The sequence below is a fragment of the Cinclus cinclus genome, chromosome 9 (assembly GCF_963662255.1).
Source record: "Cinclus cinclus chromosome 9, bCinCin1.1, whole genome shotgun sequence".
NCBI lineage: Eukaryota > Metazoa > Chordata > Aves > Passeriformes > Cinclidae > Cinclus > Cinclus cinclus.
In genome coordinates, this window is record NC_085054.1 from 19,710,940 (window position 1) to 19,733,382 (window position 22,443).

A 22,443-nucleotide genomic window follows, 5' to 3' on the forward strand; every position below is an offset into this window, starting at 1 on the left:
TAAATGAAAACTGTTAGGGGATTCATTAGAGCTTTAGACAGTTAAATGTGCTGGCCAAAATATGCATTGCCAGTAATTTATTAGTTCAGTCTCTCTTCCTGCTTCCGAGTCTCAGACAAGCATACTGCAGTGCCCTCCAGTTCATTCATTGCTTGCGTCTATTCAGCAAATGTGTAGGGCAAAGTTCATTCAGTCTTTGAATGCTCATGAATCCGTGCTGTAAGCCTGTTATCTTCTCTTGGGCTGCACAGCTGATCTACAGTCCTTAAGGCTCTGCTCCCCGACTGCCTGACAGTGAAGTGAATAATTCACTGGATCCTGAATTCTCTGAGTATCTAGAAAAAGAAGTGAAAAGAATGGGGAGAGTGTCACATGCAGCCAGACTTTTTCATGCCTGTCTTCCCCAAGTATATTTTGTTCTTGATATTAGTGGTGAAACCCTGGATTTGAAATAGCACAGTTTCTCTCTGACTTCATTGACAGTCCATTTTATATTCACTTCTCTCACCACCTTAACAGAAAGATGATATTTGCATGTGCAGAGACAATTCTTCCTGGAAATATGTGAATCCCAGGCAGTCCATTTATTTTCATTATTTAAATTGCCCAAGTCCAACAGAATGTCAAGGTTTTCAAGAAGTAAAATGGAAATGCTTTTCTGTGCCTAAATAACACATGAAGCACTTGTTCTCCAATAAATCTTTGAGGGTGAATGCTGGTTTGCATCCAAGCTAGATGATTTCAGATTGCCAAGTGTATAAGGTCTTTGCATAATGCATAGTGCATAAGCCTGGCAGCAGGATCAGCTACCAGCTCACCTTAACTCACCAGTTTTAAAGTGAACTTCAATGTGCTCTTGATCAGAGTTGCATGGAAATGGCCTGTGGTAGTGGGGATGATTTGGGAGTAATTCTGGAGTCTCCTCCAGACTGTGCCTTTAACCACCTGGGGTCCCCTGAATTATAATTGTGCTCGTATTAAAGCTGCAAGAGTGAGCAAGAAAAGGAAGGACATTGCTACCAGGATCCCAGCAATAACTGACTGGGTCATCTCAGCCGTGGAGTCTGTAGGAAAAGCCCTCTTGGAAAGAAGAAGAAATTTCCAAATGTTCTGGAAAACTTTTTCTGTGTCTGCACAGGCCACTGAGAATATTCTCATGACTTGCAACATAAAAGACTCAGCCTTGTCTGAGGCACCTGCCTGATTTCCAGGCTGTGTTGGTGCATTCACCTTATTTCCACTGTTCCACTAATCTACCAAGATAGAACATGTGTGTGAGCCCTGTGCAGTGGAGGACCTGCATTCACCCAGATTGTGACCCTGATTAAAAGTCTATTGGTTTACATCAGCCTTTAAAGAAGCTGTATAGGGAGCAACTAAAATGCAGCTGAAGAGAATTAGTTGCAGCTTCAGACTTTGTTTCAGGAAAGTATTTAAGCATGTGCTTTTCTTTAAGTATGTGTTAAGTCCCTTGACTTCAGTAGGATTTTAAACACGTTCTAGAATAGGGACTATTTCCTGAATGATCCACTGGGGCTGGACTGACCCCTGCCTTGATTCAACCTTTTGTGCTTCCTCCCATTATTCATTAGAAGAGAAGAATTATTTATCAGCCTTAAACCAGATAAATTGTATCCCAAACAATAAAGATCCCTGCAGGTAAGAAAACCACCTAGACAGAAAACCACCCTAGACAGATCTGTCAGATTCTGACAGATTCTGTCTACGGCCTGTTTTATACCCAGTTACCTCCATGCTGTGGCCCATAGTACAAAAATGAAATGTCATTGGCCATAGACTTACTGAATGTTCTCCTCCTGGTTATGATTGTGGATAACTGAGTTGTTGTGTTATGGCATGTTTCAGGTGTGCAGTGTGTTGGAGAGTCTGGAGCAGGAATACAGACGGGATGAAGACTGGTGTGGAGGCCGAGATAAACTTGGACCAGCAGCTGAGATAGACCATGTCATCCCTCTGATCAGCAAACATCTGGAACAGAAGGAGGCTTTTCTCAAGGTCTAATTTTAGTTATTTAATAAATCAGGAAAACTCTCCATTAAGTAGATAATTTAGAGCAGGTGTTGGTAGGTTTGAGAGGATGATCTGGTGTGTAATTCCACTTCAGCTACTGGCTGGCTGTATAAACCATAGGCCAGTTTTACTTTGTTACAGCAGGGATAACGAGCATTATTATCAATACATATCTTAGAGAGATGTCAAGAAGACCAATTAGGTGGTGTTTGCACTTTCAGGATGCTAGCTGTGCTGGTTCAAAGTTCAGTTCTTAAAACTGCACTATAAATGACAGGGATTACACATCATTTTTGGGTTGGCTTGTACAAACCATCCAGCATTTCAGATTTTGTCCTCTAAGCCAATAACTGAAGAACTAATAATAACTGAAGCTATTTTGTCTCTGCAAGGCAGCACCAGGATGGAGACAGAGATTTCTTCCTGCATTCCAGGTGCTGCTTTAAAAGAACTGGGGATCTCCCAGGCTGACTAGTGAACTGACAAGCCAGCCTCCCACCTGCCACTAAAACTGATACACAACATGCAACTGCACTTGAAGTCAAGGCTTAAGAAATTATACCTCTAGATTTGCACATTTTTTGAAACAATGAATACTTTTCTTGAGAGGTGGTCTGGTTAGACAGAAAACTTGTGAGGTACCAGTTTTTAACAAGCAGTTGTTTTATTACTGTCATTAATTTGCCTTAATATAAAAAAGAGCCCCTATTAAATATTACTCCTGTTTTAATGCATCTGTGAGACTGTTAGTTTATCAGTGAGTTTATTGACTCTTAGCTGAAGTTCTCATCTTCACCTGTGAAGAAGAACTTCTTGCAATATAAGGAAGAACTGCCTTGGTCCTCTTTGCTCAAGTTCACTGATTCTCTTTGGTGGGGGGTGCTGCTCTTCCTAGGCCTGTACCCTGGCCCGGAGGAACGCCGAGGTGTTCCTCAAGTACATCCACAGGAACAACGTCAGCATGCCCGGAGTGGCGAGCCACACCAGAGGCCCCGAGCAGCAGGTCAAAGGTTGGTGCACCACTGCAGGGACACATTAAAGGTCTGGTTTGCCTCCCCCTCTGCAGTGTGGTCCTCCTAAAGTCTGTGAATGTGCTCAGAAGGCAAACTCTGTTCTAGCACCATTTCCTTTACCAGAGCGCTCTGCAGCTACACGCGCTTTGTGGTGGTTTCTTGTGTATGCGGTTTGGGGCTTTGGGTTAGGGTTTTTTTTTAAGTAGCCCCTTTGAATCAATGCTTGTTTTTAAGAAGTGTGATTTTGGGCTCTCTGCTTTTGGGAACAAGGTCCAGGCCAAATGATTAAATTCATCATTTCATAGCCTATTTCTGTATGTACTCAAGGAATTCCCAGTTATGCAGATGTTTCCCTTTGCCCTACAGCCATTCTGAGCGAGCTGTTGCAGAGGGAGAATCGTGTCCTTCACTTCTGGACCCTGAAGAAGAGGAGATTAGATCAGTGCCAGCAATATGTTGTTTTTGAGCGCAGTGCCAAGCAGGTAGTGTGAAAACCCCACCTTGTCCTTCTGTCCTGATGATGTGCAAAATCTCCTGTATCCATGTAACGCCTCTGTGTGGGGCTCCTGTTGCAATTTCAAATTGTGTTTCAACACTGCAACTTTTGAAAACGTGGTAAATATAAATTTTAAAACCATTTAAGATAATTCCAAAACCCAACAAGTTTCACTGTTTTTGTCACCCCAGATTAATTTCTGTATTTGTTCACTTGTTTGTAAATAAATATAAGACCAAACTTGTTTTATTGAGCTATTTCTGAATGAGGAAACTGCTTTAACTGCAGATTCATCTGTATGTAGGTGGAATTCCCTACACTCATTTTTGTCATAGGAAACTGAGTATCAATTTGTATCCTTTCCCACCTGCTTTCATTATTTCATTCTTTTTTATATGTTCCTAAGAAGTGTTTTAATATACAGGATATCAAGTGCCAATGCATTTGATATTCTTTGTTTGGCAAGTTGTTTTTGGTTTTGGGTTTTTTTTTTGTAAGAGGGTTAGTTCTTGAAATACAAAAAATTTGTTTGTTTTGTTTTTCCCTTGGTGTTTTTGACATTCACAGGCCTTAGACTGGATCCAAGAAACAGGCGAATATTACCTCTCTACTCACAGCTCAACAGGGGAATCAGCAGAAGAAACTCAGGAACTCCTGAAGGAATATGGGGAATTCAGAGTACCTGCCAAAGTAAACAATGACTTTAATCTAATTAAGCCATCTACTTTAGTCTATATTTATGGTCCTGTTTGAATGCCTTAGATGTCTGTAATAATATTCTCTTGATTTTATAGTTGCCCTCTAAAATTCCTAGCCCTGAAAATAAATTAGTTTTGAGAACTTTTAGTGAGACACAGTCACAAAAAGGAGGTTTTCTCCACCTTGGTTAGTACTGGTTATAGAAAATTTCTGTTCTGATCAGAAGGAAGAGAAAGTCCATTTTGCATACAGAGTTCACATCAATCTATTAAGACATTCCATCCTCAAAAAATCATTATAGAATGACATAGAGTGACTAATTGATCTGAACACATCCAAGGTCACAATGGACTTCTGGTCTCTTTCTTCTGTCATTAAAACCACAATTTGTCTCACTAATTCCAGCAGGGTTGATCACAGTTGATTGTTTATCTCATTAGAAATAATCTGCTGATCCCAACAAAGTACTTTATATAGATGAGTCTTTAAACTCTGGGGTGTACATTTTTGAATACAAAACTGCATTACCAAGAATATATTAATTTTTATAGAGCAATTCTGGGAAATCTGGTGAGGTTACACCAGTGATTGGATCTGCTTCAGACAAATTAATTCAAACCATAGGTAATTCATCGACAGTGAATCCACAGGGGTATTAACAGTCTCTGATAAGGATGTAAATTGCAGACTTGGACTGCGGGAAGACCATGGCTTTGGTATTATGTAGCTGCATTTCACTGTGTCCTGAAATTCATCTTCTGTAATCCTTAAATTCTTCTTTAGGCTGTCTGTGCTTGTATGGGTTTGATTCATAGGCTTTGTGGTGTTCTTGTCCCCTTCTCTTAGTTTAGCTTGCATGTTTCTGAAAATGTGAGATAACTAGCAATAGATGGAAGGTAATTTCTTCAGACAGGACATATATGACATTCTTTTAACTACTTCTGAATTCTAACCACCCATAATTACTCCACCTGAAATTACATCCTAGTTCATAATTTGATTTTTATCAGAATAATCCAAATTCATAATGAAGTTTCCAAACAGTTTTGACTCTTGACTTAGCCTAGGACTGAATTTTAGACCTTGTTCATTATTAACCATTACTGGATGTTTCTTACACTGACACATCTAAGTCTTGTTCCCTCAGGCTGTCCTATTGCTTCTACTGCTGATGTAGAATATTTTCATTGCTATGTGCAATCTGGTAAATGCATGTCATTCCCAGACTGAAGTTATTCTCAAATATAGCTGTAGCTTGAAGACTTCCAGATCCCAGTAACTTTCTGGCCTTTAAAACAATTGTTTGGAATGTAAAATCACCAGTAGCTTTTGGGAGCGAATCACCCTTTAAATATGACAGGAAGTTAGATTTTTACGTCTCCACACCTGGCCTTGCTTAGGTACTCATTTAATTTGTTAGGATGATGTTTGGTTCAGCCAGATTTTATGGTGGTGAAATTTCTTTAGTTTTGTGTTTGAAATCTGCTGGGTATTTTCTGGTCTGATGTGCCTTTGTCCTTTTGTGGTCAGATCACTGATGATGTCAAGTATCTGACAACATGTCTTGCTTCAGGCATGGTGGAACATCTTCTCTATCTTTAACAACAGGCTTGCCAGTGCCTCATTTCCTGGGATAGATTTGGAATCAGAACTAAAGTTTATAACTAGGACCTTTGTGCCATTTTTGACTAAAGGGCAGTCAGAGCCTAAGAGGAATAGAAAAGACCTCTGGAAAGTTTGGGGGCTCAGTGTAAGCTTTGGAGTACAGGCACCTTTTAGCTGGTAATGTTCTAACAGGACCTAAAATACCAATGGAGGATTTTCTAGTAGACCATGAATTTGGATTTAAATTCTGTTTGTTTTTTAAACAGAGTAGTAATGACCCAAAATCACTTCCTGGGCTGATATGTGGTATATTAATGACCTTCCTACACAGATCTGCAGATCCACCAGGTATAGACTCAGAGTAACTTGGTGTATTTTATGAGGTGTGATTTTAAAATCTCTCTTCTCCTCCAAGGCTCACCAAAACTAAGGTCTTGCTTACGGGAAGGAGGCATGTATAACTTCCAACATGTTTTATGTGTTTGTGTCTGTGGGGTTTCAAAAACTTGGCTTTCTATCTTCTCCAGTTTCATAAGTGTCCTTATAAAAATGTCATTCCTTTCATGTTTTACTGAAAGAGTTTCAAGTGTCTGATACTGTATAAGATGAAGTACAGACACTCTTTAATGAGGTATAAAAATTGTGGCCTTCTTTTGACTGCTGTGTGAGTTAAAAGCAAAGGAAATAATGATAAAACATAACCAAGGACCATATTTTGGGCAGCAAACAAAGGAGAAAGTGAAGCTCCTCATCCAGCTGGCTGACAGCTTTGTAGAAAAAGGACACATACACGCCACTGAAATTAGGAAGTGGGTCACCACCGTTGACAAGCGCTACCGGGACTTCTCTCTCAGGATGGGGAAATACCGCTACTCCTTGGAAAAAGCCCTTGGAATCAACCCAGAGGTACTGTAAGACTCTGTCCTGTTGGGGTTTTATACCAGAGCCACAGAGGAAGGTGAAGCCTGTGGTATGAATGCTGTTGGTTTTCATGTGCCCATTAGAAACACTGAAAACTCAGCCAGCCCACCCGGCCATGCTCAGAACTGCTTCTGGAGAAAAAGGGTTAAAGGGTTTTCTCTGGTGGGTCAGTGATGTGAGGAGAGGCAGATGAGGATCAGAAAGATTTTCTAAACAAATGTTTGCACTGTTTTTCAGGAGACCATACAGCTTTCAGGAGCAATGGCGGGGGGGCAAACACATTAAATAAAAGTCTGTGTTAATTTTGGTATAAACCATAAATCCTGTCCCCACAGTATTATTTTGCATCAAATTCAAACTTTGAGTCTAAGTTTTCATTTTCTCATCCTTTAGATAACATAAACAATTGATCCCTAACCTCATCTCTGAGTTCTTTTAGTCAAAGTAGAACATCAAAGGGAGCAATTAGGATCTCCTGCTATTTCCCGGCCATAGTATCAAGGGAGAGTGCCAGAAGCAGAAACACTTAAACCTTTCAGTCAATGACTCTTTGGAATTAAGTATCAAGAATAAGGAATAAATTCCCTCACACCCTCATGGTACTTTACATGCACTGTTCCTTGTAGGGCCTCTGGTTTACACAGAGTTCTAACCACAGCCTGGAAAGGTATTCCATGGTAAATGGCCACTGAATGTTGTCTCTGCCTGGCAGTCTACTTTATCAGACTGTTTTTTTATGAAGACCCAAACTGTACAACTAATTTAGATATGAATGAGTAGGTAATTTGGACTTTTTTTTATCAGTATTGATTCCTAGTTAGGAGAAGCAGTGAAGATTATGATGAATATAATTTCTGGTGTTTTAAGATTTCTCAGCTTTTTATCTCTTCTCACAGTACTTCTACTTCTCTCTAAATTTCCTCCTTTCTGATATTATCTTACATTGTCTCTTCTTCCCTCTTTGATCTCATGAACAAGCTGCACTTTGCACAACAGCAGGATTACAATGAAGTTAAACTCTGTACTTTTTTTTCCCCTAGGATAACAAAGACCTAGAACTAGATATCATTCCAGCAAGTCTTTCAGACCGAGAGGTGAAGCTGCGAGATGCAAATCATGAAGTCAATGAAGAAAAAAGGAAGTCAGCCAGAAAGAAAGAGTATGTTCCCAAACACTCTGTCTGCATGGCACATTATCTGTTAAAAAATAATTCTGTGATATTTGCATGACCAGAACTGTCCTGTAACTCCTTCCAGGTGCAGAGCTATTGAGATAAGTCTGCAGGTGTAGGGCAGTTGTTACTTATAGGTTAGAAAATTTCAGAAGGTAAAGGTTGAATTTCTTTTGGTTTTAATCAGAAGTTAGAAAGGGAAAGTAGTGAGTCAAGAAATTGGATTGATCCTGATGTTGTTGTGGAGTTGCTAATTTCTTTCTGGTTGTATGTAAAGACTAACATGAGCAGGAAAAAATAAAAAGTATTTTTAGGGTCTAAGTATTATCTAAACATCAGTGACCCAAGAGTTCACTTGAAGTTTAGGTTCAAATTTCAGCAAGTGTAGGACTGAGAGAACCAGAAATAGCTCATACTAGAGGAAATACTTGAGAAGTGCTTGTTGCACTTAAATCCATAAACAGTCTGTTTTCACAGTATTCTGTCTTATTTTTTGTGTAAGAATGTTACAAAAGTATTTCTCAGCCCTCTAGAATTGTACTACAGGTCATGATTGGTAAGAAACCACTTACACTTTAGAAAATGTTACACATGGTCTGCCTGTGGCAAAACATCAGGAATTACAACTTTGAGAGGCCCAGTCTCAGGCTCTACAGATGCCATTGTTGCATTTCAAAGCATCTGGATTTTCTCTGGCCAGATGTCAAGCTGTTGAAGTCTTTTCAAAGTAGTGGTGTCTCCCAAACCCATCTCTGGTGCTTCTGAAGGTAAAGTTTTAGGGTGACTTCCCACTGACTGTCAGCAAAGATGCAAATGTTCTTGGGGAATCACAATTCCTTAATCCTGGGGGGAAAAGTTTCTGAGAACCAGTTGATAGTTAAGGATGGGTATGTAGATGGTAAATCCCAGGGACTCAGGGTTGCAGAAATACTATTTAATATTATTTTGTGCAGAAATGATTTTTAGAAAATAACTCTACAAGGGACTGGAGTATGAAGTGGTGTGTTGGTCATGGACCTGAAAGGTGCAAAGTAAGGCAGCTGAAGGTCTAGGGTGGAAATAGCCTTATTCCTTAAGACAACAGGAAGCTGTTTTGTTTTCTGTTCATTGTAGAAATGCTTATAATGTCCAAAACACCTAAAATACTCTCCTTTTTTTCAGATTCATTATGGCTGAGCTGCTGCAGACAGAGAAAGCTTATGTCAGGGATTTACATGAATGTTTGGAGGTAAGTTATGGCTGCAGTGTTTCCTGGAAGCACGTGTTGCCCTCTGCAGTGGGGATGCTCACTTTAAAGCACAGGCTATGCACATTGATTCACAGAGCCTTTCCTTAAGGATTCAAATCTATTCCTTTGAATCATCTCATACTAGAGAAACTTCTGGATTTGCACAGTCAAATATCTTGCCTAGCTGTACAGCAGGGTGTTCCTAAAGTGGTTGGTGATATTCAGGGCAAAAACCAAAGTGTAATTCAGTGAAATCTGTCAGCTTTCACATTCCTGCAGTCTGACAAAGATTTTTATGTACCTGATGCTACTGAAGTGGTAAATCTGATTTATCTTTCAGCTGTTTCTGCCTGCAGTTTTTGGATACTATCAGGTGGATAGTGAAGACAGGTGTTGTTGGCATGTTTCTGCTTTTTCCTCAGAAAACTTCAAAGCATCAGCACTTTGAATTTCTCTGGAGAGCTTTCTGTAACACTGGAAAAAAAATTTTTGGCTTGTTTATTTAATCTCAAAGTACATAGTTCCTTTTCAGCCTGTGCCTTTGGCAATAAAACAGGGACATCTATTGTTTTCCACTGGATTTATAAAATTAAGAATTTCTGGTGTCTTCCAGACTTACCTTTGGGAAATGACAAGTGGAGTGGAAGAAATACCAGCTGGGATCCTTAATAAAGAACACATCATCTTTGGCAATATTCAGGAGATTTATGACTTCCATAACAAGTAGGTTTTTCCTAACAGTTTTGTTAATGTTTAGGCACTTGTGCATCTCTGTAGAGTCGGCAGAGAACCCCTACAGCACAGTGCACACCTAAGTGTAAAGTGGTTGGTCTAAATTTGCAAAATAATGTTTGGTTTCTTGTTTTGTTTCTTTTACAAAAAAATGAATTGTAACTTGTTTCAAATTTCACCTTCCTCTGATTAACAATGTTAAAGTCAGATTATACCAGTGCTTGCAGTCTGATATGTGCTTTCCATCTCACAGCATGAGATCTAGTCTGGACATTTATCTGTCAAAAATACGATATTGGAAAACACAAAGGGGAGAAAGTGGAATTGTTGGCATGAGCTGAGTTAATAAGTAGCTTTCTGCCACTTCTTGGAGACTTTCTGTACTTAATCTGTAACTAACAGTATTCCATCTTGTTAAGATAAGACTCAGATCAACTTAGAGGGCATTGTTTCCATGGTATAAAGGGAATGCATCAGCAGTTATAAACTTAGCATTTAGGGGTGCTGGATCCAACAAGTTCAGTCTGAATCCCAAATCTGTCTTCAGGTTACACTTCAAAAACACATCAGAGAATCCTTCCTTGTTGGAAAAGTGCTTCAGTCAGATAAATGTGCCATAACATAGGTACTGCCCAGCAGAGCATGCTATATGCATGCCCTTGTGCAAGCAGCTTCAAAGCCTGATTGCCTTCCCACTTCCTCAGTTCTCTGTGGTCCTGTATTTTTTGTTCTGGTGACCCTGACTCATGCCATCTGATTACCCTCCTTTTTGAGTTCCCACTGTTCCCAGCTACCATCCTTCCAGCCCTCAGTCATGTCCCACACCTTCTCACTGCTGTCATTTCTCTTTTCTCTGACCCCTCCTCCTGCAACCTGCTGCTTCTACATAATCTTTTTTCCTCTAAAACTTCTTTCTAGCAATGTTAAAATAAATTTCTCCTGTCCCCTCCACCAGTGTCCTCCACAGTCTGCTCCCTTGCTGGTGATGCTAAGTCATTCTCCAGCCTGATTCAGAATCCATGTCCAAGGAAGGGCAGCAAAGCTGATGAATGGTTCAGAAAATATGTTCAAGGAGGAGCAGCTGAAGGAATTGTTTCATATTCTTCTTTCCACCCAGGCATTGTACAGGGCTCTATCTGCAAACAAGTGACACTTGTGGTACAAGCTGTTCAGAGAGAGTTGATTAAAAAACCTGTATTTTGGAAGTTTACTACTTACCTATGAAATGCTGAGCTTGTTTAAGTTGTTGTCCTTTGTACAGTGTGCTGAGTTGGGTGTTGGCAATTTGGCAGCTTTGGGCTTCCCTTGTTGTTCTTTGAACCACTACACAACTCTTTGAAGATCTATGTTCAAATAGCACCGTCCTGAGCACACTGATTCCCTGCTGGGAATTGCATCTTTTTCTTTTCTGGTGGAGTTAGGCATGACTGTACTCAAAAAACAAAGCACACCTTGGCAAGTGGCAGTTTTTCTGCTGGCTGGGCAGTTGGGTAGCCTCATAATCAAGATATTAGTATTGATCATTAGCACTGATTAACTCATTGGTTATCCTGCGTCTCCTGGGTATTTGACTGTAACTAATTATGTTGGTGTCTTCATTTTTCAGCATTTTTCTAAAGGAGCTGGAGAAATATGAACAACTGCCTGAGGATGTGGGCCACTGCTTTGTCACCTGGGTAATGAGGCTGCTGCTTCTCATTATTTATTCAAATTAATTCCTCCAACACAGGTGGGAACAGGCTGGGAAAAGGTGCAAAGGTTATGTCCCCAGTGCTAAATGAGATTAGGAGCTAGTCTGGAACTACAACTGCTTTGTCCTTCACCTCCCCCAGGGTGAAAGTTTCCACCCTTCTCTTCATCAGTAGTATAAAGGCATTCCAGAGCCTCTCTCCTTATCCTGTACTGACCAGCACAGCTTTTATTTACCTCTGCTGGTTTCTGTTTAGCAAAACTTCATCAAACCAAACCTGTTTTTAGGGGTGACATTCATTTCCCTGTGAAGGGCCCTGGGAGGACAGACATTTAAAATCTTAATATACCTTCCTTAAAGAATTTCAGTCATGACATGAGAACTCCACAAAGGCATGGAAAACATATTATATTGACTTTTTTCCCCAGAAATTGGTGTCCAATTTCTGAGCCACTGTGCTCTCTCAATCCATTATACAATGCCAGGATAATTTCCAACAGGACTTTGAAATCTTGATGCACAGAGTCTTTGTGAGTGTAGGAGGCTCAGGGAATTGGCTACAGTAATTTATTTGAATGAAAGCTGTTCTCTTTTCAAAATATTTACCAGTCAAGTCAGCCATCTTTGTATCTTGTCTGATTTTTTATTCATATATCAAATCTAGGAATTAGTATTTTAAGAGTAAAGATGGAATATTTTAACTTATCCAAAAAATGAACCTGTTTAGATTATTTCAGATGGGCTTTTAATTTAAAATCATATCACAAGTCTTGAGGAAATGGATTCAGATGTATTGTCTACAAAGAACATGTTACCTGTTTAGGAAAATGTATAATTCACTGTAAGATACTACTGCATCATCTCAGCAAAGGTACATGTCCAGAGCTCTGTGTGTGGTTACAGATATAAATACAAAGCTACCTGCACAAGTGCAGGATCCTGTTATTTAGATATCTGGAATAAACAAATGCAATAGCAGTAAAGAGAAAACATCCTCCTCTTTTATTTGCCTCTCTCTTCTTAAGAGCACAGTACATTAATAAGAGGTGGGAGTCCACAGATGCTTTTAATTTCTGCTTAAAAGTAAACAAATTACAAAACAAAATGCAAAACACACCTAGCACAAGATAAAATTTGAGCCACTGAAGTTTGAACCAAAGTAGGAAAGGCAAGTCTGGGCCAAGTGTCACAAATTTGAAGTAAAAAGTGTTGGCTTGTGGCAGTTTAAACTAGGTGAGCTACTTGTCCAGTTTCTAGATTGGCTTTATCTTCAAGTAGGTGACAGAGCCAACACTTCATGACTGAGTTTTGAGACCTTCAAATTCTTGTGTAACATTCTTAGATCTCTTAGAAATAATTTTACACCTGGATTCAAGTTTTAGGCCTTCCCTCTGTGATATTTGTATAAGAAAACCTCCCACAGCCCTCAGAACTTCTCGAGTAAGGTGTGAACCTTCAAGTCTTCTACTCTTAATTTGCAGTTCTTGTGCTGCTTGGTTACAAGGGTGGGCATGGTGGTGGTGGTGCGTGTGTGGGAGAGAGTTGTCACCTGTATTTATCCTGGTGTGCCTTAATAAAAACCTGTGGGATCAGAGAAATAGCTTATCTTGTTTTTCCCTTGATGTTTGTTTTAACAGGCAGATAAATTTCAGATGTATGTCACCTACTGCAAAAACAAGCCTGACTCCAGCCAGCTCATCCTGGAACATGCAGGGACTTTCTTTGATGTAAGCAGCCATTGCTGTTTTCCTTCCACACACCTGGGGCAGCTGAAGCATCTCTTTTTTACACTCCAGCTATGGGTTCCTTTCTGTGCCTTGGCATTTGGGTTTTTCATTCCAATTCTGTGAGAACTGGTAGGCTGTGGTATGTGGTGGGGTGTGGAGGTACACATTCTTATGGGAGCCTTTGGGCATTTTTCAGACCCAGTCCTTTCTAAAGATCTGGTTTAGATGTAATCTCTGTTTCTGGGTTAGTGACAAAATGAGAAATCTCAGATGCCATTATATATTTTGACCTGAAATCCCTAAATCTAAAAGAAGCTCGTATCCTCCTATTCTGCAAATTCTACCCAGTCTTTTCCACATTTACTTCATTGTGCTAATAAGGAACACCATTGAGTCCAATTAGACTATTTCCCATACAAGCACTAGAGCCAGTGATAGATGATTTTAAGTTCCAGTTCCAATTTTGTAGGCTGAGAAAAATCTTTCAAGTTTTTGAGTACCTTTAAACCAAGCTCTTCCTCTTATTTAACCTCATCAATTTTGCAATGCTTGTCTGTTACCTTATATCTTTAATTAGTTGTCTTTCTGGAAAATAGAAGTGTTAAGACCTCTCTCTTCTAAAGCATTGGAAGTGTTTGCAAATGTAACAGATCAGCAGGATCCAAGCTGTGATGGAGTTGGCAGCTGACATAAATCAGCTCCTCTGGAGTTTTTACGTGCATTGGTTACAGCATTTCAGTCTCACTCGACAATGAAAGGTCTCACATGAGCCACAGGAAAAGTGATGAACACCTTTTTCTTTTGCCTTGTTACCGAGTGGTCTGAAAGCCGAATGGACCTGGAAGGGGTTTTCCAGGAGGTGGCGCTTGAGCCTCTTGAATGGTTTGTACTGGTCGGGGACTCGCGGATACTGGGAGCCCCCTTTGGTCTCCATCGGTGCTGTTTGCACAGGTTAAAAGCTTTTCCACTCCAGCTCTCTGTATGGGCTGGAAGGCTGCCTGGTATTGCTTAGCAATGAATATTCGTGTGTCAGCATCTGCTGTTTTGTCAGGGGGAGGTGTTTACCTTTCATCACCTTGTGATGCCTGTGCAAAAAGAGAAAGCTGACTATCCCCCAAAAAAATCCTCAAGGAGGCACTCAGTGTGAGTGACTGAGCTAATGCAAAGTACCTGTAGATCCTTCTTACCTTGATCTTGAAGTGGCAGTGGTTCAGGGGCAGGACAGCCTGGCACAAGGAATACAGAGAAAATAGTTGGCTCTTTTTTTTCCAGACAGAACCTGGAATTTCCCAAAACCCTGATGATGAGAGTGAATTATCCAGAACAACACCCCTTAGTAAGAAGGCTGCTTGAAAATCACAAGTGTTCCTCAAATTTCGTAAGCTTTAATGGAAAACCACCTTTGAGGTTGTAACAAGCAATCCCAGTAATTTGTTTGAACCCTTCAAGCCCATGGAAAACTTGCAGCTACGGGACTCACTGTGGGGGTTAACTGATTAGGAGAAGGAGAAAAGATAAGTGACATTTCTCTTTTGAAACCATGAAGACAATTACAAGCAATGCTGAGACCTGGGATGTTCTCAGGATGTAAGTGAAGCCATGTAGAGAAAAGCAATTTATTTTATTGAACCAGGTGAGACAGGGGGAAAACAATGCACAAACTCTTAACTGTGAAATGTGCCTAGTTTATCCTACAGCATTAGTCTAATAAAGCATAAAGATTACCATCTTCCCTTCCTACAGATGGTGCTTTATGTATAAAATTCCAAAGTTGTTGGTATGCTTACATTAGCTGGAAATTGCACAGGGAATGAACATAGTGTGTTTATTCTGACTTAACTGCAGTAGACTTTGCTCTTTCAGTTTTTGTGTCTATCTTGTACATCATTATGTAAAACTGTGTTCTTTATTCAGCAGTTTCAAAGATAAATGACGCCTGCCACATTCAGCAAATTTTAATATTTGTAGTACCATATACTTCAGGCTGGCAAGGTATATTTTTGATAGCTGCCATCTTCAGTTGGTAGAATGAGAATGTTATTGAGGTAATCAAATTGATGTTAGTATCTTTAGTTAAGCAAGCTTTGATCTTGGTTTTGAGCTTGGTTGAGACATGTACAAGCTTCTGCCATTTGGAATACTTTCTTTGCTTTGAATCTTGGAAAAAGATCTGGTTTTATAATCAAGAAGCCACAGGGCACTTTTGATTTGCATGGCCAGCATGGAACATGGTAAAGCTCACTGGTAGTACTGCAGAGCATGGTGTTTCTGCATGGATGAGGGTTCTTGGACAGTTTCTCTGCTGAGCCAAAACGTCCCTTAGGAAATGAGCAGAGGCACAAACAGGGTGTTACTCCAACACTTCAGCGACCAGAGGGAGGAGCTGCAGGGAGAAAGTCCCTTCCCAGCAGTGCACTTGTCAAATATCACTCACCAGCCTGCTGTGTCTCTGCACAGTCTGACCAAGGAGCATCCTGGCAGAGCAAGGAGTGCCCAAAGGGAGGCATCTTGCTGAGAGCATGCCCTGCTGTTCAGAGAGCTGGGGGAAGGAGCAAGGCTAATTTTGTTACTTGGATCCTACAAAAATAAGTGTACTTTACCTGCTCCAGGGAGTTCACAGACATGGCTAAGGTCTTGCTGGCCCCTGCAGTTATGAATTGAGTCTCAGCCATGTGCTCTGCAAGCACAGTTCCTCTGTGAAGTCAGCTATGACTCAGCTTCGTGCAAACTTCATTAACCCCCAAACGGAGACCCTTCCCTTTTGGGTCTTTTTCAGAGCCATTAAAATAAAAGGAGCAACAACAGAAACTTTTCTAGTAAAAGAAACCAAACCAACAAACTAAAAGTCTGTTGGCATGTTGCGTGAAAAGTGGATGGTTTTGCATCCCAGCGTTAAGACAAACACTGGAGCTAAAAAGAAGCAGTAATCTCCCTGGTACTCAGCAGAAAATCAGATTGTATACAAAAGGAAAATCTCTGTTCTTGGCAGCTCTTCTCCCTTCATCTCCCATAACTTCTTCACTCTACAGTCTCAAATTTACACTCCAGTAGCTGGAGAAAAGTCTCATTCCCTTTTCCATTGGCTTCCTTAGGAATCAAGGATTTCCTGGTGGCCAGGAACAAGGCAAGGCATGCCCAGGGCCTGACAGAGACAGAAGGGTTTCCAATCTATTCTATTTCAGCAGAGAATCTGCCCCTGTAGGGCATGGGTTTGGAGTCTTTTAAATAGCTAAATATGTTTGTTAGGGTCCTGTAGGATTTTCAGGAGCTCCTAACTCCCCCCGACCAGCTGGGCCCTTTGCAGCCCTCAGTAGGTCTGTGATATCTCCAGAAATTCATGAGCACATCACACTGATCAGCCCAGACATTTTGGTTGAGGTTCAGGTGACAAAACAAAAATCTTCAGTGCTGTAACAGGTATCAGAAGGGGCTATCTCTCCTGGCCCTCAGGTGCCACCTCAGAGTACAGCAGGTCTGTCAGCACTGTCAGACCTGTTATTCCCATGTGGATATTTCAGCTACCCCAGGGCTCTCAAATGGGACTCGATGCCTATGTTTAGACAGCTAAATTACACCCTACTCATGCAATTTAATTTAATGTCACTTCATTTTAATTGAATGTTAAGACTCTGCTTTCAGCTTTCATAGCTAGGGGAAATCAGATGACGTGACAGGTAAGTCATACTTAAATCAAGTCCTGTTTACTCAGCAGAGCTTTTGCTTGACTTGCAGAGGGACCCTGCAGTTTAAGTGGCCTTAGGGGGACTTTGCAGTTTATCGTCAGCCTCACTGAAACCACACTTATAAGAGAGTTAAAATCTAAACATAGAATGCAGGGATCCAGAGCTAAATTTAGTTATGGGTGGCTCTGTCTGGCAGGGGCTTTATAGTTTTCCATGACTGACTGCTGTTTTTATCCCTTCTAGGAAATTCAGCAAAGACACGGGCTGGCCAACTCCATCTCTTCTTATTTAATCAAGCCTGTCCAGAGGATCACAAAATACCAACTCCTACTGAAGGTACGTCAGCAAACTGCACAGATCAGCTCGTGCAGAGCAAATTCACAGGTGTAATGAGTTACCTTTTGCTTAAGGGAGCTGCTTCATGGCCTGTAAGCATAAGTCCCCAGAAATCTTTCAAGGGCACAGTCTCCCTTGAGAGCACCTTGTTTTGTCTTGAGTTATAATTGTTCCCATGTGACCCCCACTATTTGTGAGCATTCATAGTGGGGTTTGCTGCAGTTTAGCTTTCTCCTGTCTCTGAGCAGCTTGCCAGGGACTGAGTAGCACAGCTGGGTGTGAAGGCAGCACATGGATCAGTTTGTTTATGGGTGTCTGCATTGCTCCTTAGGAACTGCTGACCTGCTGTGAGGAGGGCAAAGGGGAGCTGAAGGATGGTCTGGAAGTGATGCTCAGTGTCCCAAAGAAGGCCAACGATGCAATGCATGTCAGCATGCTGGAAGGTGGGCAGGGGCCAGGGCAAGGAGGGACCTGCTGAGAAATGCAGTTTGTTAGTAACTTGTGGTGGAAGTTAGTAGAGGTTGATTTTAGCAACACTGTTATTTCATCATAATTTTTAGGTACCTCCTGGCTCCTTTCTGATATTTCTCCAAAAGTCTTGAAAGCATAAAGCTGGCTAGGAAGCTTTGGGGGCCAGGAGAGGAGGGGAGGTATTTATCTGTATCTTCTGTGTGTGTGTATATGTGCATATATGTGTGTATGTATGCATATACATATGCAATGTATATACACAACATATATATGTATATATATATATATAGCTAAAACATTCCTTCTCCATTAAACAAAATAATCCCTTCCTGAAACAGTATCAGTTTAGCTGCTGACAGCTGTAAAAATTACTGGATGAAAACATTTCATAATACTGTTTCAACATTTCAAAAGTTCTGGTTTTCTGAGTCAAAACAGCTTGTGTTTCAAACTGTTAGCATAGTTATGCCAACAATTTAAAAGGAAGCATTAAAATATTTTAAAGCTACAGAAAAAAAGTTTGATTGGCACAAAGTGAAGTCTTTTATTGGCTTATTATTGTGTGGAGTGTTTCTGAAATGTAAAAATTTTATTCTGAGATGCTTTATTGTGTCTCACACATTTTCTTGGCCTGGGAAAATAATTTCCAGCCTGGCTTGAGGAAAACCAAGAAACAAGCAGAATACTAAAACAAGTGAAAAAGGGAACTGCTGCCAGTAGCCAGGCAGCACAGTAAGCCCAGGTGATTAAAATTGCAGGACAACAAACGGTATTTGTGCATAGGATTTCTTGCAATACAGTCTGTGTACAGTAACCACCAATGAAACCTTCATATTAATTTTGAGTAATTATTACAGCACTTCAACAGCAGCCTCAGTAGAAAAAAAAAGGAAAATGAAAAATATTATCACTTGGGAAATAGATAACCATTATTGTCCTTTCAGAATATGAAGAACAAAAAAAAGGAGAAAGAGCCTTTTATTTCAAATGTTTACTGTTCTGGTGTTTCTATGAATTGTTTGTTCCAAGAATAAATACAAGGGATTGTATTTTGTGGTTTTAGGGTTTGATGAGAATCTGGATGTCCAGGGAGAGCTGATTCTTCAGGACTCCTTCCAAGTGTGGGATCCCAAATCTCTCATTCGGAAAGGCCGTGAGAGGCATTTGTTTCTCTTTGAAATCTCTTTGGTGTTTAGCAAAGAGATCAAAGATTCTTCAGGACACACAAAATATGTTTACAAGAACAAGTTACTGGTAGGTGTGGCTGCAAAGACAATATTCTAGGTGTTGTGGTTTTTTGTAGGTAGAAGTGGTGTTTTGGAGGCTCACATGTCCCTTGCTGGGTTGGGGATACCTTTGCCCCTGGAAGGGCTGGCCCTGGGTCCTGTAGGACTCACCTGGAAGTCAGCCTGCAGTGAGTCTGGAGAGGTGTAAGGTAGCGAGATGTAGAGGGTGGGGGGAAATGCAAGCAGGATCACTCCAGCCATTCACTTCCCTGCCCCCCCAGAGCTTCTCTGTTTCTTTTATCTGTGTGTAGCAAACAGAGATAAGATCCTGTTCCCCTACCCATCCCACCCTCCCCACTTCTTCCTACAAGTCCAAAGTTTTCTGGACTCATGAAGCTTCATATATATGAAATATTTCATCATCTCTCCTCCACACTAGACCTCAGAACTGGGAGTGACTGAACATGTTGAAGGAGATCCCTGCAAATTTGCTTTGTGGTCTGGACGAACACCATCCTCAGACAATAAAACAGTACTGAAAGTAAGTCTTTTCTGTTTGTTTTCTTTGCCTTTAGCACTTCTAGTTCAATCCTTGGGAGTCCTGAATGAAAGGTCAGTTTCTTCCCTCCTCATATTCACGTGGTTTCTGCCAGTGGGATCATGCCTGCATCAGAAGCAGCTGAGCTCTAAGGCCTCAGTAGCAATTGGGACAGTTGTGTAGCCTTGCTGGAATTGCACCTCCTCTTGCAGCCTGGGTTCAGCAGCTGCACACTGGCAGGGCAGGTCTCAGGGGGTTTGGCTGGGAGGTGTAATTCTCTTAGTCCTTTGCCACTGGGCTTGTCAACAGCCAGCCTCTTCCACAGACCTCCGCAGCTGACAGCCTGTTCTGTCAAGTGAGTCTCTGCTGAAGAATCCATGTTTTAGTTGTTTTGTCTAAGGAAATCCCAGCTGGGCACTGATAACCTATTTCCCCTCTACAGAGCGTGCTGTATTGCTAGCATTAAATGTATTTATCCAAAGCTTAGCTGTTTTGCTGTTGCTTGCCAAGTAGGTCTGGTCAGAATGGTCTCCGTTCCCTGGGGTTACCAGGTACCAGCAGCTGCAACAGTGCAGCAGAGAGGACAAACAGTTAATCATGACATTTATCAGATGACCATGACTCCTCTACGTGGGAGGTGAGAACATGATAAAGTCTCTGTCTTTCTGCCTTGTGAAACTTCAGGCATCCAGTATTGAAACAAAACAGGAATGGATCAAAAATATCCGGGAAGTTATTCAAGAGAGGATTATTCATCTGAAAGGAGCTCTGAAAGAGCCAATTCAGCTCCCCAAGACACCAGCAAAGCAGCGAAACAACAGTAGAAGGTAACTACAGTCATTGCCCACGACATGAAATCACTGGTGTTTGCTCAACCCACAGCAATGTGGTGTCTGTGGACTTTTTACTGCTTTTACTGTAGTCAAAGCCATTTTCATTGTCTTGGCTTTTTTTACGTTGTCTTGGCAAAAGAAACTAGAATTCTCTTTTATTATATACGTACAAAGATCTTTCATTTTATGATCCAAAGTATTGAGAGAAACAGTAAAAATTCTTTGGACTCCAAGGTTATAGTTCTTTTCTAAAGTAGATTCTACTTCTTCACATTTGAGTAAAACCAGATTTTTTTTCCTTGTTCAGCACATTTAATTGTTTGGCAGTCGAAATCATAGTTGACTCTAACAATATATTGAAGAATATATAGTGAATAATCTGTATTGAATCATCAAATACAAACTTGTTTCAGCCTGTCAAGTAATATTAATTTTTTGTCAACTTGTTCAATCCTGGATTAAATAGAAATTATAGATAATGAATTGTTCTTTTTCTGCAAAAAAAGAGCACCCAAAAGCCACCTGTAATTTGAGCATCTTCATTTCCTTGTCAAATTATATTCCTCTTTTACTTCAGGCTGTTTTATAGAGACACCCAAAGCATAAATAACCAAGTCACCCAGGAGACCTGTAGCAAAGCAGAGATCCAGGCATTTCCTCTAAGAACATACTCCAATACAAAAGTTTTCTTGTACAGAATGGAGACATACTTTTGTTTTGTTCCTAAGTATATATTTTGTATTATTTAAATATTTACTTTGAAAGACAAATAAACAATTATGGCAATTTTATCTGTACAGCCAAAGGGAAGAAAATACCCTGTGTTAGCAGCCTTAGTGAGGTAAATAGGTAGAGCTCTATACTGTCTTTATCTATATTTGGATAGCATTTTTATGGCTTAGTATTAAATTCCTGAATAAATTTTTTAAAATATTGTGATTATGTGCACATCCAAACCCCATGGCTGAGGGTGACATCGCTCTAAATTGCAAGAGCTCTATAGCATCGTGTCTGCCTCAGTGGGGTAATTTGAGCACAGTCCAGCTCTGTGCTGTGGACTCAGCACTTAACTCCACCTGTAATGTTGTGCCCACTGATGGTATGTTAGGAGTGTCATTGTTTCCCAATCACGTCTCTTGCAGAGATGGAATAGATGATGCAGACAGCCAAGGGGATGGCAGCAGTCAACCTGACACCATTTCCATTGCCTCCAGGACATCACAGAACACGGTGGACAGTGATAAGGTAGGACTGAAATGTGAAAACACACGGCAGGTAATTGCCCCCAGAAAAATCTAAGTGAAAAGCAGAATAGAAGGTGAAAGAAGGCAACCTGTCTTCTGAGTGAGCTGAAACTTGTATTCCCATTGCTAGGTTATTAGAACCCAGTCTGTTTGTGTGCTCATCAGTACTGCTCTTCTACAGGGTAACATCTCTGTTACTGCTGCTTGTTTGTGGTTAATACACAGAGGTTCAATTGCCTCTGAAGAAACAGCCAGAGCAAGCTCTTCTTGCCTAGTAGATCTTGTCCTGTGAGATCCAGCTTCTGAATGAACAAACAGCTGCTTATGTTACATATTTCCCTCTGAGCTGAAATCAGTTGTTTGTTGGAGGGAATGTGGGTACTTGCACACCAATTAATGAAGCAACATTGGGATCCTGGCTGGTATCTTGAGAGCCTGGGAAGCCTACCATTTCCAGAGATTGTGATTCTGGACCCCTCTCCTCACAAACATATGCTGGAGCATATGGATAGCCCTGAGATATGCTAGGTTCTGTTGGAATGCTGTACACTGTCAGCACATATGTACTTGTTGTTTTACTTTTCAGACAATCTGAGGAGGCCTCACTTGAATTTGTCACCCTGATACCTCCAGCTGTGCTCTTCCACTGCATTAGCAGTTGATTGTAGGAGAAAATGGGCAGTTAATGAATACCTTAGCTATACTGATGGGGTTTGTCATATCCCCTCAGAGAATGCCCATATTCTCTTCAGGTATTGATTTGAGATCACATGTAACTTGAAAAAATCTGAATAATCCC

General features: G+C 40.8%; 1 protein-coding gene across 1 annotated transcript in view; it reads left to right on the forward strand.

Annotated features, from left to right (window-relative positions):
- Positions 1–22,239, forward strand: part of LOC134047094 (kalirin) — a 341,858-nt gene extending 319,619 nt beyond the window's left edge. Inside the window, exons 18-34 of the mRNA XM_062498020.1 lie at positions 1,867–2,016; positions 2,927–3,041; positions 3,411–3,526; positions 4,108–4,230; positions 6,568–6,750; positions 7,806–7,924; positions 9,098–9,164; positions 9,778–9,887; positions 11,503–11,572; positions 13,224–13,313; positions 17,240–17,332; positions 17,664–17,775; positions 18,867–19,057; positions 19,469–19,570; positions 20,252–20,394; positions 21,543–21,645; positions 22,231–22,239. Of these exons, the coding sequence (XP_062354004.1) occupies positions 1,867–2,016; positions 2,927–3,041; positions 3,411–3,526; positions 4,108–4,230; positions 6,568–6,750; positions 7,806–7,924; positions 9,098–9,164; positions 9,778–9,887; positions 11,503–11,572; positions 13,224–13,313; positions 17,240–17,332; positions 17,664–17,775; positions 18,867–19,057; positions 19,469–19,570; positions 20,252–20,394; positions 21,543–21,645; positions 22,231–22,239 (1,896 nt within the window). The remainder of the gene's footprint in view (positions 1–1,866; positions 2,017–2,926; positions 3,042–3,410; positions 3,527–4,107; positions 4,231–6,567; positions 6,751–7,805; positions 7,925–9,097; positions 9,165–9,777; positions 9,888–11,502; positions 11,573–13,223; positions 13,314–17,239; positions 17,333–17,663; positions 17,776–18,866; positions 19,058–19,468; positions 19,571–20,251; positions 20,395–21,542; positions 21,646–22,230) is intronic.
- The last annotated feature ends 204 nt before the right edge of the window (positions 22,240–22,443 follow it).